The 17704-nt window shown below is 38.9% G+C and overlaps 1 protein-coding gene across 3 annotated transcripts; it reads left to right on the plus strand.

The window, feature by feature from the left end:
* The first annotated feature begins 6 nt into the window (after window positions 1–6).
* On the plus strand, window positions 7–13697 carry NIPSNAP2 (nipsnap homolog 2). Of its 3 annotated transcripts, none has more exons than XM_085240614.1 (10): window positions 7–140; window positions 3119–3258; window positions 3337–3382; window positions 6145–6239; window positions 8240–8310; window positions 8678–8818; window positions 9241–9272; window positions 10514–10608; window positions 11636–11719; window positions 12501–13697. In XM_085240614.1, exons 1-10 carry the CDS (start codon window positions 55–57, stop codon window positions 12563–12565), a joined length of 855 nt encoding a protein of 284 aa, XP_085096740.1. In that variant the 5' UTR covers window positions 7–54; the 3' UTR covers window positions 12566–13697. The 3 variants fall into 3 exon arrangements, with proteins under 3 accessions (XP_085096740.1, XP_085096742.1, XP_085096741.1); XM_085240616.1 differs by lacking the exon at window positions 7–140 and adding an exon at window positions 432–565; XM_085240615.1 differs by lacking the exon at window positions 7–140 and adding an exon at window positions 1211–2434.
* The last annotated feature ends 4007 nt before the right edge of the window (window positions 13698–17704 follow it).

Here is a 17704-nt window from a genome sequence, read left to right on the forward strand (position 1 = left end):
TCGGCCGGCGGCGGCGCTACAGCGCCGGCCCAGGAGGGAGGCGGCCGGAGCAAGATGGCGGCGCGAATGCTGCTGCGGTGGAGCCCGGTGGGAGCGGGCGCCGTGCCGCGTATCCCGCCCGGCGGCGGCCTGGCCCTCAGGTGAGCCCCGAGGGGGGGCGAGGCGGGCGGCCGAGGGAGGCGGGAGAGGGAGCGGCCCCGTCCGCGCGGATCCCCCCCCCCCCCCACGCACACACACACAAACATATTGCAGCTCCCCTCTCCCCCCTGGAAATGGCGCCCCTCTTGCGCCGTGGCTGAAGGGCCGGAGCCGCGCCCGCCGCCTTCCGCGGGGCGGGGAGCGCGGCCGCTGGGGCGTCCCTCAAGGTCACGGGCAGAGAGGCCGGCCCCCGAGTCCGCCCAGGGGTGGGGATCGCGGGCGCCCACCCCATTATGAGTCGGGATCGCGGTCGGCGGGGTGGCGGTGCATCCCCGGTCCGGCTGCCGTCCCGCACCGCGGCCGCCCGCGCTCAGCGCTCCCAGCGGCCGGGCTTCATGGCGCCGCCCCGCGGTGCGCGGCAGGCGTCGTCAGTGAGCGCTGCGGGCTGAGGCGGAGCGCGGTGCTGCCTCACGGTTGGAACGGGCGGCGGTGCCCGCGGGATCAGCGCTTACGGCAGCTTTCTGAAGCGGGTGCTCGCTTTGGATGTGCACGGGTTGAACTTCTCGAGGTTCGCATCGGCTTTGACATCTGTATAGAGCACAAGTTAAAAACTGTCTGTTACAGACGAGTTGTTTCTCTTTCTCTTCCAGGCAGAGATTGATTACTACAGAATCTAAATATTTGACCTGATACCTCCCGCTCTACCCAGTTTATACTGTATGCTAACGCAGAAGTTAAGGCAGATGGAAATGTCCTCAGCAGCAGCACTGTTAATTTAACACGACCAAGCTATTCGTTGTTCTCCTCTTGTGGTCAATCTTTGTAGCAAGAAATCTGAGCCTTTAGATAACATTTGTAGGATAAGCATTTGCTAGCAAAGTTAAGCAGTGCCTTAAAAGGTTGCATGAAAACTCTTTAATGAGCATTATTCCCAGAAAATAAAAAGTTGTGAAGTGTGATGGTAATTCCCTATAGTGCATACATGTTCATTCTGTGCATTTACTTATAATTTCATTAGCGGTATTCAGGTAATTTGGATCCAGTGTTTTACTTGGAACAGATTTTATCATGCTGTGGAGCATAATGTTATTTAAAAGTGGATCTTTTGGGTGGTGAATTAGTTTTGAAGCTTATAACAAGTTTGTCATTTAGTCCCTGGCTCTTCTCGAGGTAACCATGGGCACAAGTGGCCCAAGCAGGCGAGCTGGCAGTCAGCTCAGAGCATCTTGCTTTTGGATGTCCAGATGGACACCAGTAGTGTATCTCAGGGGATATGGTGGTGAAAATTAAGGCTGTAGCATCTCAGATGAGACACACTGAATGTCTGTTTTAATCAACTTCATGTGTTACCCTTCTTTATTGTAAGTAAAGTGAACATTTAGATGGCTAGTTGTGATTTATTAGTCATTGTTGATAAGGAACTTTACAAGTCCTGAGTAAAAGATTGCATAAACATCTGAAGTACTTATTTAATTCCTCACAGAATAATGCTCTGAATATTAGTTTGCTAATCGCATTTAGTAATTAGAGAAGAACATGTCAGTAGTGTACTGATCTCTCTGTAGATGAAAGAACAAGCACTGCAGGGCTGAAATGGAGTCCTACCTCCTGGAGCCCAGTTTTGTGTCCAGTGAGTGATGGTGCTTACTGTACAGGAGCTGTAAAAGAGCATGCCTGTATTGGGTGGGCTCTCCAGCATGGCCTCAGCCGAGGCATGGTACCTTCCTGTGGCACCTGGTGCAGGTATAAAACACAGCTTTGCTGTGCCTCTGTCCTCCCTCATTTGAGATCAGTGAAACCTCTTCTCCTGCACCACCCTCCTCTAGCAACAGCTGTATGGAATGCCCCTTTGAATGCTTGTACTCAGGAATGACTGCACAGGAATGTGCTTGTATGATTTTCTAGGGTCAAATAAAGCACCGTCTTCAATAAATAAAACAAAATACTTACCAATTACTTCTTAGCATTGAAGATTGTCTTGGCTGTGGTTATTTTGGTACTTACTGATTCTTTGCTATATAATACTTCTCAGTTCATCCATTCTGCTTCCACAGGGTATCCCAGTTCATTAGTTTTTGAATGTTGATTGTTCAGGAGTGCTGCTGGTGTGAATTACTTTTGTGCAATACAGACAATTGTGTTCTTTGAGATTTTTTTCCACCAAAAGAAGTTGATATTTTCTTCTCCTATTTTTTTTTTCTTTGAGGAATTGTCAGAAAGTTTTGATACTGGAAGAGCGATTTGTATCTGAAGATCGAAACCTGTCATCTGGATCTCATAGTCAGGGATGCACAGGGTATAAAGTTGACTTCTGAGATAGAAAATGGTTTAAATTTCCACCTGTGCTGCCACTTTCTTAGTATTTCAGAGAAATAGTTCAGTGTTTCAGCAGAAACTGTATCAAAAAGGGGTGAACTGAAGGAAGTGCTTCTTTTGAGAAAGAAGAAAGAGTGTTCAAGATTGGGGGCACAAAGATTCAGTTAAATACAGTAGATGTGTCATTTAACTTTTCCTTTCCAGAACTGTATTTAAGCAAACATAGGAACATATGACACTTACTTTCCTATTTACACTGTACAAATCTTTCCTTATGCCACTTCTTGCTCTTTTTCGCTCCTGTCTGTATACATCAAGACAGACCTTGGGTAAATATGCTTCATTAAAAAATATATAAAAAGACAACAAAAGCAGCCACCTACCCATTTCTTACCCATTTGCTTGCAAAGAATGAGAGTAGAGTGTGCATGGTTAAGTGTTCAGCTCTGTATCACATAAAATGGTTGTGAGGAGGTGATTCCCAGTGTGAAAAGAGCTGCCTTTACCTTGCTGCCAAGTGGCTCAGTGGAAAGATTGAGGAACAGAGCTGGATGTAACTGTTTTAATTTTGTTTGTATTATACTTGATTGTGCCCGTCTTCCCTGCATTATGGGCATTTTCAAGACGTGCTCAGTGACAGTGTAATGTACTTGTTGATGTGTAGGGGGATGGTATCTTCAGCTAGCAGACCTCGTGAAGACAGTTGGTTAAAATCGCTATTTGTTCGCAAAGTTGATCCAAGGAAAGATGCTCACTCCAACCTTCTAGCCAAAAGAGAGACCAGCAGTCTGTATAAACTACAGAGTGAGTGATATTCTTATGTTTAACGTTACCATTTCTCTGTTCCATTCCTGCATTTCTCATCTAATGTTGTTGTTTCAGTTCACAATGTAAAACCAGAATGCCTAGAGGCCTACAACAAGCTTTGGTAAGTGTGCATGTTATGTTTTCACATCTTAGACATGTTGATTTGACCACAAGCATTCTAAAAATTGGCAAATGCAATAAATATTTGTGGGGAGGTGGACAAATCCAGCTTTTGCTTTCAGGGTATGATGGTAAATAGATGTTGTTATTCTTGGAGAAAGATGGCAAAAGGTACTTGACTCAGATCACCCCTTACTTTCCATTTTGGTAGTGTCATTTCCTAATCTGCAGTTCAGGATGATGCCTTTTGTGCAAACACAGGTGAATTTTTTGGAATAGCTTCCTGCCCACCCTTAGCTTTACAATAGCAATTAGATCCTTATATGCTAGTATGCCCCCCAAACTCCAGCTGCCATGTAGGAACTTGCTGGGAGGTGTTATTGTCTTCATATAGGAAGGAAAGAGAGAGATCACTGGTAAGTAAAGCTGCATGCCAGTGTTAAAGTATGGTTAGGAGGAGATTTTGAAAATGCAGGATTTGATTTTTCCTCAGTCCATCTGTCTTCCTTCTACAAAGTTACATTACTGAGATCTACTTTAAAGAGCTAAACAAGTCTTTGGATAGGCTCTGTGTGTTGGGGTGATAACCTCCAGAGAGAGCAGTGGTTCTTATTATCCAAAAAGTCACAGCTTTCTAAAATGCATGATGAGTAGCATTCAAAATTTACTAATTTAAGAACCAAATTAAAGAAGTGTTAGCCCTGCCCTGTATACACGATGACTCCATTGGAGGCAGAACAGTTGCGTTTTTAAGGAACTGAATGTATAATTTGGAAATGTAGTAGAGCTCTCATGGGTTTGGGTTTCCCACTGTCCTTGATCATGTTGTCAGTGAAATAAAACATTCTCAGTACAGTGGTACCAGTTTTTTAGCAGTGTTGTATTGACTGGAACACGAGTTGGGCTGGAGAGTAAGGAAGTTCACACCTCTCATTTATGTCCTCAACTCTTAGAAGTTCTTTGTCCAACATTGTCTAATTTAGCCATATTAAGCTTTGAAATGGGTCTAGATAACCCAAGCCTGTTTTCCTTACTGTACAGTTGGACAAATCCAGTAGAATAATTTTATAACAGAAGGTATTTTTAACCTTTTTGTCTAAAAAATACATAAACAGAGAGGCATGACTAGCATTCAGCCATTTTTTTGTTTAAAAGCTTAATATAAACATGTCCAGTTATATGAGAACCACTTCTCTGTGTATCTCATGAGCTATCTAGATGTAGCATGAAAGCAGAGGCTTTTATTTTCAAAGAAAGAAATGATAACAAAGAATGAAACTGCTGATAGCAGCCAGATGAAGTATGTGGGGTTAGATGTCTTCTTTCCAAACTAAGGATAGTTGAAGTATTCAAGGGAAGGAGGAAACTTGAGATTAAGAAGTGGAGGTGCTTCTGAACTTCCCTCCTTCCTCCCCCTAAATCAAGCATGAACAAGTAAATTCCTTATAAAGATTAGTCAGCATGTGTTCATAGAGGGAGAACATAACAAAGGCAATTAGGAGAACACTTCATGAATCACTGTGGTTAAGGATCCCCTTCTGAAGAAGTAGTAAGTTATTTTTAAAAGGAAAGAGATGGTTTTCAAGTCTACGAATGACAACATACCGTGTCTTTTTTAAATATAATTTGGAAAAATATCTTTAATGATTATTGTAGTAATAATTTAACGTTCCTGCTTAAAGCTGCCTCTCTAGGATCTTGTTACGCTTTGCAAAACCAAACTGATAGTGACTGAAAACATCATTGGAAAGTTTTCTATTGTATAATTTCCACTGTAATGAGAAGTATTGAAATATAAATTGGTAATGAAGTTCGTTGTGGGTCATCAAGAAAGTCAGTGGTAGAACTGAGAGGAAAACTTGCATATTCTGACTGTCTGTCAGGACAAGACCAGCCTACTTCCTATTATTTGATACCTTGCAGAAATACTGCCTGTTTGCTGCAGAGTAAGAGTAGTAATTACTCAGGGGAAAATATTAAAAGGCAAAGTTCAACCAGCCCAATAGATATTCGTCAGTATTCAGTGCAGTGAAAGCTGACTTAACCAAGTTAGCTATCAGGAAAACTTAATTTCCCAATGTTAATGTAAGTCACCCTTTAAAGTTTGAAAAAGCACTGCCGTTACTGGAAATAGTTAAACAGAAATTTGGTGTTAGTCATGTTTTCATGGCAGTTTCATCACGTGCTTCAATGATAAGTTGCCTCAAACTAGATCTGCTTTCTGAAGCCGTGGAGAAAGCAGTAAGGCAGCGTAGTATTGAGCAGAGTCTTCATTTGATCAATTGAAACACTTGTTTTTATTAATTTTATTAATTAATTTTTATTAATAACATTGTTGCTGGTAAAGAAGAAGGACTGTCCTTTTCTACTGTTGTGTATTGTGTCGATAAAGGAAATGTTTTCCTAAAGCAGATCACCCGTGTAGCTAGGCTGTGCTTTCTGTGAGACATCCTGATGTTTATTTTCCTAATGTGTTGGATAACCCAGGTGTTACCACATAATTCATTGCATCCAGAGTGTTCTACCATGGTGTGCATTTGTCATACAGTGTAAGAAATAGTAGCACTCACCTTATTTTTGTGTAGAGCTGTAGCTATCTTTCCCCTCGCAAAGCAGATTCTTGTATTTCAGCTTTCTCTTCTGAAACGTAGAGCTTGTGAATTTTCGTACCATAATGATAAACGTGTGGTGATTTGTTATACATATCAACTGTAGCCTCCCTGAAGGAAATGCAACATAGTGTCTGTATTCCTTGTTTTCAAGTCAAGAGGTGCTGCCAAAGATTCATGAAGAAAAACACTACCCATGTGCACTGGTGGGGACTTGGAACACGTGGTACGGAGAGCAAGATCAGGCTGGTAGGAGATAGAAGTACAACAGAATGTAAAACCATACAAGTGAAACGTGTGCTTGGCAGGTTTCTTCTCTTTAAATCATCTCTGTTGATAGTAAACCTTTAGCAACGTATACAGTGAGGATGTGTGTGCATCAGTTATCAGTAGTCGTATTAACATTTGCAGTGCTTGCTTTTTGTCTTGTTGAGTTTGACAGTGAAGCTTTTAATTCCTAAAGCTTGTCCTCTCGTTAATACTTTCCTGTTTTCCAGGTGGTAGATTAACAACTGGAGAAACCCTGGTCAAATTTGCTCCTGTAATATTTTGCAGGCACGGATTTTGAATACTTAAGCCAAAAGAGACAGAGTTGTATTGGCTTATAAGCCAAAAAAATAAAAAAGCTTTACTCAGACTTTCATACTGCAACTGCTATATGATAATGAAATGCAAATCATAATGCCATCTGAAAAAAGGATTGCATTGTAAACTCACAATAATCTAAATCTTTACTGGGGGTTTTCTGTTCATGTTCTTATAAGGATACCACCTAACAATGCAGATTGAAAATACATTGAACTAGAAAGCACTGAAGAGCTGCTACAGAGGTAACTGCAAAGAGACTTGTGCAGAAAGAAAACCTGAACAATTTCCTGGGCTCTGGGGAAAGAAAAGAATGGGAAACCACGTACAGTGTGGTGTTCCAATGCTTGTTTTGTGGTAGAAGCTCTGTGGTTAGAGCTGTGCTAGTGTCAGTGTCACTGCTTTGTTATCCAAGAGGCTCTGTGCACAGCAGGGTGGTTGGAACTAGATGATCTTCCAACCCAAGCTGTTCTGTGTTTCAGTGTTTCAATACACCCAGTAATTTTTCCTGCATTCACAGCATATTGGAATATTGACACTGCACAAATGTGAGGAAATGACTGTAGATAAACCAAACAATATCTGCGAAAGAATTCTTAAAAGTTGAAGGGAAAGTGGGCAATAATTGAAATGAGAATGCTTAACCAAATCTCATTCATTGTTTTTGTAATGTATTAACACAGACTATATCTGTAATTGCATCCACAGCTTGGCTTGAAAATGTTATTGCAACAGTTCTGGCAGTATAATAAAGCAGATTATGGGGTTTTTTTTCTTGTTCAGTACTTGTACTCAGGCTGTGTTAATACTGTCTGGATATATCAAATTTGCCCTGGGGATTAGGCAATAGAAGCAGGCATACTGGATGAATCTGCTGTCATAGTGAAGTGCTTTAAACGTTAGTTTCGAGTTCGCTCTCCTGGAAAAGGCTCAGGACTTCTGGATAGAAGAGCAAATTGCTTTTCTGACTCTCTGAGTTGAATTATTGTTGCCTTGCTTTATTAAGTGCTTGTAAATAAATCTAGTTAGGATTTATTAGAGCCTCATTAAGGAGAGAATACTTTGAAAAGACTGTCAAATGCAAATACCTATTCTGAAAGTTTTATGTTTTAATGGGAAAAATCCTAACAAAAATGTAACAATTGTAGCACATTTAGATAAATTCTGGTATGCTTTTTTAATTTAACATTTACCACGAAAATAACACTTGCATCATTTTTTTGGTGTCCTGCTGAAAGTTTTTTATGCTCTTTTTGCTTGAGTAACTTGCTGAACTAAAAAGTCTACTACTCACTTGCTCTTAGATGAAAGAGTTTTAAAAGATCTTTGTGAATTAAGTCAACCCCTTCAATTGAGTCTCATTTTAAATTACAGTCATGTAAAGTCGTCACACTTTACTAGCATGGCAACAAAACCTCCTCTTAGAAATCTTCCTCTTCAGATTAAACTGTACAATTTTTAAAGAACACTTTCCAGAAAGCAGATGATTCTGTTGAAGTGTTCAAATGTGCAGTGCTTTCTTTAATGAAAATCTTGTTTAAACCCGTTACATGACTTGTATTATTGTATAATTCTGCTCTGAAAAGCATTTTGTACTGTGATATTCCATAAGTTTTACTGTTTGCACACAACATCCATGAAAATACTTCCTTTTTCTGTTTCAGTTCATCTATGGAGGTATGAGGGAGGCTACCCAGCTCTCAATGAGGTCATGAGTAAACTCCGTCAAAACAAGGTAAAACTCTTGGATTTTGCTACAGGTGGTTACAGAAAAGAACGTAGAACAGAGCAAAGCAGTGCACGTTTGGACACCTGCTTTTACTTATCACCTTCTGTGCAAGCTTAGTAACAGATTGACAGAGATCCAGATTCAGAAATACTAAGTCTTAATGTTAGAGATTCTCAGATGCTCTATTAAAATGCCAGCTGAAGTTTTCAAAGATGCCAGGGGAATTTGGATGCCTTTGCAGTTTAAAGGATTTTGGTGTCCAAAACCTCGGTATAGTATTGAAAAATCTAAACCACTGTAGGGGATATACTGTGGGGTTTTTTTGTTGTTGAAACATAATATACAGTGTGACAATGACCACATTGTTTTTAAGGAGTTCACAGAGTTTCGCAAAGAAAGAGGTAACATGCTTCTGTCTCGCAAGAATCAATTACTGTTGGAATTCAGCTTCTGGAATGAACCTGTTCCCAGAGAGGGGCCGAATATTTATGAATTGAGATCCTATCAACTTAGAGTAAGTTTCAGGTTTTTTTATTTTTTTTAAGCTATATGATGTCATAAAATGTTCAAAGAGTGTTTATACAATGCGGATGGAAAACAGACCTTGTCTTAAAAACCTGGTTCTTATCAAAGCTGATGGCTGAGTCATTGTTGCTCTCAAAGTGTGGGGTCCAAAGTGAAGGCAGGCTCCAACGAGATACTAATGTCTCCTGTGAAGGGCTGGAAATTCTGTGTTTTAATTTGAGGGAAACTTCTGGAAAATGACTAAGAACTAATATAGTATGTAAATTGAGTAGTTATAGATGATTATAATATGCTTATCACTTGGAGGAAGCGGTTTTATTATTAGTGTTTTCCATATATAAATGTGAGTACCATCAAAATACTGCAGTTTTCTTTAAACTACAATCTTAACAGTCTGTTTTGTTCTTGTAGCCTGGAACTATGATTGAGTGGGGAAATTACTGGTAAGTACTACCTTAGCACTTTTGTTTTTGTCTTTGAGAGATGTGTGTTTAAAAGTTATGAAGTGGAAGTGACAGAACGGTACTGAAGCATTTCAGGCACCCAGTTAATGGTCTGCTTCTGTTCTCAGGCAACTTGTAAAATAGTTCTTTGACCCTCAGTTTATCCTTTGAGGAAAGGAAAAGGAATTCTTTATGCAAACAGCACTGTGGGCTGAGTGGTTTGATTTTCTTTTACGTAAGCCTTTTAGTTTGATACCATATAGTAGAAATAAGAAATAATTTATTTTGAGTAGAAAGCACTGCTCGTTGAAGGATGCTTTTAACGTCTTAAGAGTGTGTTCTTCTTCCACATCTTCAGCACCAGTAGAAGTTGACTTATTTTTCTTTCAGGTATTCTAAGTCTTGACCCTTTCAATCTTTAACAGCTAAGTTGCTTCTGGAAAACCTATTGAGCAGCACATTTGTATGCTAGCATATAGGTTAAAAACATTTGAGACAGTGTCCTCTTGAGTGTATGCTTCTAATTTTGACTTATTCAATAGTAAGTTTCTTTCAGTTCATACTCAGTAAGTTCGTGCAGTTCTTGTGATTGATAGTTAACTAACTTGGAGTATTTTCAATTATTTTGACAAAGGTGAGGACTTGGATTTTTAGTTTAGCCATTGTCATTGGTATAATTCATTTTATTACAGTTATTTTCCATTAAATTGAATTTCAAATTTTTACATAATAGGCATATCTACAATAGTACCAATCTGTTTTAGAAGGTGAAACAGATTTATAATTTGAAAAGATATTGATCTTGTTCACACAACAAATCACGAACTGTCACAAAACAGAGATCTACGTGAGAAAAAAAACTGTATTCTGCAACCAGAAAATCTGTGGTGAACGGGTGTGACAAAGGCAAGGTGACGGAAGCCCAAGATTCTAGTTTGAGAGCTGAATACTGTTCAAGCAGTTATCATTTTAATGGATCTAATCTTGAAGACAGTAATTAATGCACAGTCTGGTGAAACCACAGGCCTCAAATTTTAACACGTTCTAACAAGATGTAGGCATCTTTTAACTACTTAGTGCTAGAAATCAGCAGGCTTAGGTTTTTTTTCCTCATTTTTAATTGAGAAAGTATACAATAAATGCTGTTTAACGTTTGGGATTCTGTTCACATCTGCTTTCTTTTCAATTATCATTCATTTGCTACCAGGTCTGTTGTTCTTAAAGACTCCTCTCTTCTGCAGGGCCCGTGCAATTCGTTTCCGACAAGATAATAACGAAGCAGTTGGAGGATTTTTCTCACAAATTGGACAGCTGTATATGGTTCATCACCTTTGGGGTAAACTTGTTTATTTTAACTGGTTTTTTTCTCACTCAGTCAGCCTCTAACAGACTTTGCCCAGGGCACAAGGTTGCTACAAAAGTCAGAGGAATGTCTTAACGAGTTTTTTCTTTTACATCAGCTATATTGATTTTCTGTATTTTTGCATAGACAACTCTATTTTTGAAAGAAACAAGCAGAACTGAACATTTTATGCTTTGTCTTGTTTCTGTCAAGTTTCTTAACGGCTTTTCTTATCTACTTGTTTGCTTTCAATAATATAAGCATGACAGCTCAGATCCTGCCCTCTCTTTTTTCCATCTCCATTTATGCTGAAGTCAGATTTTTACAGCTTAGTTTGAAGCATCACACACACCACACTTAAAAGAAGGGTAGTCGAGCAGTGATTCACATTATAGCAGTACAACGTTGTGGCTTATTCCACTTGTTAATTTCTACTGATGCCTAGGTTCCTTCTACTCTAGGATTATCTTTGTGAAGAAACTCATTGTCTAATGTTTATTTTAGAAAACATGCACTATTAACTTCAGATCTTGACAATTCAGAATATTGTATGTCAGCTTTAGAAATGTGATCCCCGCCGCCCTTGTAGAACTTTGTTGCATCATCTCCCTTATCTATTTTAAGACATTTCTCCCCACCACATTTAGACTTCCTCACGCTGCCCCTGATAGCCTTTATTGCATTTAAAAACTACAGTCAGTACACAGGTCAGTTTTTTGGCCATTTTTTACAGAAATGCTCATGATCAGGGGTGAATGCTTTACAGAACACTGATGACTGTTTACCCACCACCACCCAAAACACTCCAATCATGCAGTACTTACATAGGGTAGCATTTGCAGAGTACATTTCGCTCTCTTCCCCGGTTCCTTCTATTTGCATTGGTTTGAGTGTTCCTTTTTGTGGAGAACATCTTGATTTGTAGTCTTCTAAGAGCACACTAGAATACTTTTAAGGTAGCTGTACACACATGGAGGGAAAAGTTACTTATAAGCTTTGTGCTCGCTATTGTCTCTTCCAGCTTACAAAGATCTCCAGACCAGAGAAGATATAAGGAATGCTGCGTGGCACAAACCTGGCTGGGATGAGCTAGTCTATTACACAGGTAACATATTAACTCCTTTGGAATGCTGGAGGCAGATCTTTCTACAGGCCAGCATTCTTATTCTTCATTACGTTGTTCAGTGATAAAAAGTTTTGCATCTCTGTGTTATGTGTGTGTGTTCAGTTTTGCTGCTCTAAGGAGGGGCATTTCACTAAGCTGTAAAGGGAGTTTTGCAACTGATTGTACGAACTTCAGAGGCCTTGCATAATTGCTAAAAAAAATTCTATTGTTTACAGTAAATTTTCATTTCAAATGCCTCTACAGGAGAGGAGCAGATTTATGTAAATGCTTAAGTTGTGTCCAATAATCTAGGAAGCCAACAGTAAAATGTATCTGTATATTAAATTATTACCTCTAATATTTCACGTAAGTACTGGAGCCTTGTTAAATACATTCCTTTGAGATGGGAAATTACACTTTGGAACTGATACCTGGAGATCACTCAAATCAAAGATAGCTTTCGTTACAGAACTCAGAGAAGTATGCTAAAAATGTCAGATTTTAGTTCCATGAGCTTTATTTCAAAGAAAACATACCAGAAAAAATGTAAGATATCTTTTGGCTTCAAAGGAGCAGACAAATTACATGAAAAAAATGACAAGTTTCTCAAAATGACTGTGCTTCAGTTATGGAACTGTTGGTGATTACTGATGATTTGGCATGCACAAGCTGGGGGTAATTTGAAGACAATAGTATCTGTTGGAACTGGGCATGCAGAACTGTTGATGGTTTCTGTTATGAAATTAAACCCCATCTCTTTTTTTTTCTTTTTTTTTTTCAGTGCCCCTTATTCAGGAAATGGAGTCCAGAATCATGATACCATTGAAGATTTCTCCACTTCAGTAAAGTCATTGATTTATTTGTGCCTACATAGATAAAGTGACAAGTATTTGTATTAATTAATTTATGGTATACATTGTATATCATAGTCAAAAATATAAAAGTACTGTATTGAGCTTATAAAGGAGACCTCTTTTCTTCAGAATCTAATGACCTTTTGCTCTTGGGATTGTATCAGGAAAAAAAGAAATACAGGACTGTAGCTAAAAGGTTGGTTAACACAAAGAAACTCCTCAGGTTAAGTATGGCGTACGGTATTTAATATCAGCTCCTGGATAGAAAATGCCCAGTGTTCACAACAGCAATAGAATGTAGTGTTATAGTTGCTGTGGCCTTTGTGTAGCATTTATAGTGACTGCAGATTGCAAAAACAAATGGGGAAGTCCTGAAATCAGGAGCTTTGAAACCCTCAGGCAGTTCACCTAACTTTGTAGCAGGGCTGAAATCAGTAAAGTAGCTCTAAATTTATGAATAGACGGTTACTAATTGAGGGTAATATTGTCTGTGACGTGATACTTACAGATAGAGTATAGGGCATTCTGTTTCACAAGGACGTTGAAGCTTGTTGAAACCTAACTACACGTTTTTCCAGATATCAACATCTGGAATTAATTTTGTGAAATTAATTTAGAGCCTTTTTTAAAAAGTATGACCGGCTGTTTTCAAAGAGATACTGACATGGCATGATTGTCTGAACATTCTGCAGAGAATCAACTTCAGTGAAATACATTTATCTCTAGGTATAACTCAAAAATCTAGGAAAAGGGGTTTTATTTAATAAGCAGTCATGACTTCAGACATATGCTTGATCAGGTGTTTCACTAACTGTACAGTAGGTACTTAAGAATTAATGTGTGAAACTGACGCATGTTGAGTCAATAGGATTGGCATAGAGCAGTGTACCATTATGTCCAGTTCTATTTTGATTTCACTTTTAGACTAGAAAATATCAACACTTTTAGTGTCTGTGATGATGTGAACATCCTGTAAGTGGAAATAATGTTCTTTCTTCAAAGTGGCTACAAGAATCAGTGTAACACAGAGAATGTACAAATCAGTTACTGAATGTCCAATTTGTGCATTTCAGTGAGTTTCAGGAAAAACATCAGTCAATAAAAATCCTTTTAATTTTCACATATTACTGGCACCATATACGTATTGCACCATCTGTCTTTTCTCTCATCTTGCAGTGTTTCTGATGAACAGTTCCAATAATTGCATAGAACACATTTCAGCTTAGTGAGTCAGTGTCACTTCCGGTGTCACTTCCCTGTGTCAGGGACAGCATTTCTCAGTATTCGGCTCTCTTTCTCCAACATTAATTTACAATATTGCCATTATATGCCCTTTTCTTAAATGTTTTAAGTGCTATGGTGATAAATACAAAATATTTCTCCTTTTCATTTTCTCTGTAAGTTATGCTTACTTTTTCAGTTCTAATTTCTTCCTTTTTCTCACGTAAAACACACAACACTCTTACCTTCTTCTTAGACAGAATCAACATTTGATCTAATTATGTTTGGTTTTATATTTGCTTTCTGTGTATGTTGTCTGCTGATCATGGGATTTTACTGAGTAAACTTCTCTACTGTATTAGCTTAAAGTTCTCAGCTTGGTGTGGTTAGTGTGCCACATACATCACTTCAGCTGAGTTATGTGATCAGTGCTATCATTTGGGTCACTTGGGACTTTTCCAGACTTCTGGAGCTACTTTTAGCTACTAAAAACAAACAAACGAAAAAAACAAAAAAAACATCAGTTTGCAGTCCTTGTTATTTCTCCCAATATCCTCTCTTTTCTTCGTGTTCCTAGAGGGTTCTCCAGGTAATCTAACCCTCATAACCAGCCATCTTGGTGACAGAAAAAGGATTTATTTTTTACATTTATACATTTTTGGAGTGAAAGGATTTTGTGGATTCTGTTGCAATCCACATTTCTCACCTTCAGCCAGGACTACTGTTATTTTAAGGCCCATTAAATTTTGTATGAGTCAAATATGTAGGGAATAACAGGAGTTCTGCATATGGCACAAGCCTCCTGAGTCTTTGTGTTACCTAAGATGACAATTCTTGGTAGCGTTACAACGCATTACAAATGAGCACGTTGTCGTCCCGTGCTACAAACTCATGCTCTGTCCATCACTGGAGAGGCACAACTTCCTGCTAGTTTAGTTATGGATAACTATGTGAGATAAACTCACAAACCTTAACATGCTAAATAATAATGACAGTCTTTCCGTACTTACCGTTGCCTGAGCCTTTTTTGAAGTTGACTTTCTCCTGTTGTGAACATTATTGTGATTTTTTCCTCTTACTGTCATGGCCCACTTTGCTTTCTTCCTTTGGTTCACAGAATATCAGCGTTTCTTGGAGAGTAGAATTCAGAACTGAAGTCACTTTCCAGTGGTTGGAAAGCAGGGAATAATGCCTGTGAGAGTTTCTGGTAATTGCTAATTTCTAATCCAGTCATAGCACTGTCATGAAGACACAAACTGAAGTTTTAGTGGTCCTGTAGTCTTCCTAGAAAGATAACAAATTGTTCTTCTTAAAAAGTCCTCTCGTGGAAATTGAAGGTATAACTAAAAGCAATTCTGTCTCACGAATAATCACATAGAAATAAAACGTTTTATATGAAGCAATATACTTCCCCATAGCTCTTAGTCAGGAGACCTACTTGAAGACAGAATGGTTATCTGCCTCATAACCTATACTACTCTCCAGCTCTACTGTGATGGGTTATGTTCAAATTGTGATGTTGAAAGTAGCCTCACGCTACTTTATTCTCTCTTAGTTTTGTTTTAGTTTTCCAGTATTTTACAAACAAAAGCTGCTCACTAAACCAATCCTTCTGCTGCCTCCTGCTCTAGGAGGTAGGGCCTGCTGCTGGCCCACTGGAGGGGGTGTTACTTTTTTCTAAACAGTCCGACCTAAAGAGCTCTTGTGAAATCATTGGCGTAATGCTGTGTTTCCATAGCAGTCACACTGGCAGGAGGTACTGTTGTGAATGTTAACATCTCTGTGGCACAAAGCCCCACGTACCGCCGTCTGCTGACTGTGGCGTTAGTGGAATTAGGTACACTTGAAGCATGTCATAATGTTTGTAGGATCGGGGCCTGTAACTGTAGCCAAGTAGCTAGGTGTTTTTAATTCAGTAGAAAACTGCAACAAACAGAAGCGCTTCTTTGCTTTGTAACTGTACAATTGTACAGAAATGAGCTGAATAAGAGCAGAAGGAGTTTACACTTGTTGTACCCGTGCATTCTTGCCTAAACAAAGGCAGGATTGTACATGGGCTGCCCTTGGAGCTGGCTGAGATTCTTCACAGGAAGAATTCAAAAGAGATCATGTTTAATACTCCCAGAGGAGTTCTGATGAGCAGCCTGCCAGTTATTGGCTGTCTTGTCTTTTGTGGAGATGTTTAAACTATATGCAAACATGCAGTATAACTGTATCTATTTGCTTCTGTTTGTTTGTTGTTGTTTTTTTTTTAAAATCATTCTGCTTTCCTAGTGTTGAAATTCTGTTTGTAACTTATTGCCTCTGCTCTTTGCCCAAAGCTTGAGATGGCATTACTGAGAGCTGTCATTCATCACTATCCATGGCTCTGTTTCTCCCTTTCCCCATCTATCTTTTCTGATGATGCAGCAAAATGAGCAAAACAAGTATTTGTTTTAATTGTTGGTGATGCTTAAATATGGACAGGATCACTTCACCTTGATTTAATCATTAAGTTAAGAAAACTTTGTGCAAGTTGTGCAAACCAGTAGTGTTTATCTTGTGGAGACAGTGTGAGGCTCTGGAAGGTAAGCACGTCGCTTTTTAATCTTCCAATCTATAAAATGTTTGGTGGGTTGGAAGAGGTGAACCTAAGAGTTACAGCATTCAGACTGATCTTCAGTTTCAGGTTTATTTGTAAGCACAGAGGCCTGCATAGAGGGTTTTGTCCCCAGGACAAGTTATGTAAGTTACGTCATATCAGCCCATCTTTCTCCTGTGATGTTATTATATGGATGGAAGTGGAAGACATATCTTTCATTTTGTCTTTAGTAAAGCTTTCTACATTATCTCAGATGAGATTCTTATAAGTCAGGGAAATAAAAGTACTATCATGTGTCAGCAGTGCTGGTTAAAAAGACACACTCACAGGAAATATCAGGTCTGACAAAAAAAGCACAATTTATCAAGTGAGTTCTGCATAAGGTCTCGCTTGGATCAGACACTGAAGCAATAGAAGACAGACTCTTAAGAAACAAGGATTCATTAGCTGAAACCTCAGAGAAATACTTGTTTAGAACAAGTTAGACTTCTGGCACAAGCAGTTTGAGGGTGGTTGATCCACACTTGAGGCAAAAAAAGAGACCAGATAAGTTTCCCACTGTTTTCTTAATCAGTAGACATTTTGTAAAGATAGGTGAGTCAGCTTCCATCCAGTTATAGGTTGACAGAGAAGAGATTGTTAAATAAATAAAACACTTAAGTAAACAGTGTTACCATCTGACAAAACTACAATTTCAGAGCTTGCTTGTAATTGTTTTAATGAGGTAGGTGAAGCATCAATTGCCTTAAAATATGCTTCTGGGATACTGATGAATATTGCATATACTTTGAATTTGCATGCATCTCATGTCTTTTAGACTCTATAGGTTGAGTAACAATGATGTTGGGTAACAGACTACACCTCAGGTTCTCCTGTAACCATATTTTAATGAAATCAACATTATATAGGTAGGAAATATTACTGAATGTTCACTGTTTAACCTCGTTTGGAGATTCTTTGGAATGGAAATTATTTACCTCTTAGATTATATTATTGTTGATTAGACAGACTTCTGTTGGTGGTCACCTCAGTTTTCTTTTGCTACCCCAACTAGACAGAGGTATTTGCTTTGGTGGTTTTGCAGCAATAGGTACATGATATTAACCAGGGGCCAATCCATTAAAGTGTTATTAACTTATTGATACTTACCTTGGGTCTTCACTTCTGAGTGAATAATCAACTGACCTTTCCACTCTGAAGATGATGTTTTCAAAAGATCTTTATATTTTCACTGCAAATTATTTGATGAACATGGTACCATTTGCAACAGGCATTTCATATAAGAGAAGTATCAAACACTCAGAATCACAAGAAAATCCAGAACACAAC

Source organism: Meleagris gallopavo, chromosome 21, assembly GCF_905368555.1.
Source record: "Meleagris gallopavo chromosome 21, MGAL_WU_HG_1.1, whole genome shotgun sequence".
NCBI classification, from domain to species: Eukaryota; Metazoa; Chordata; class Aves; order Galliformes; family Phasianidae; genus Meleagris; species Meleagris gallopavo.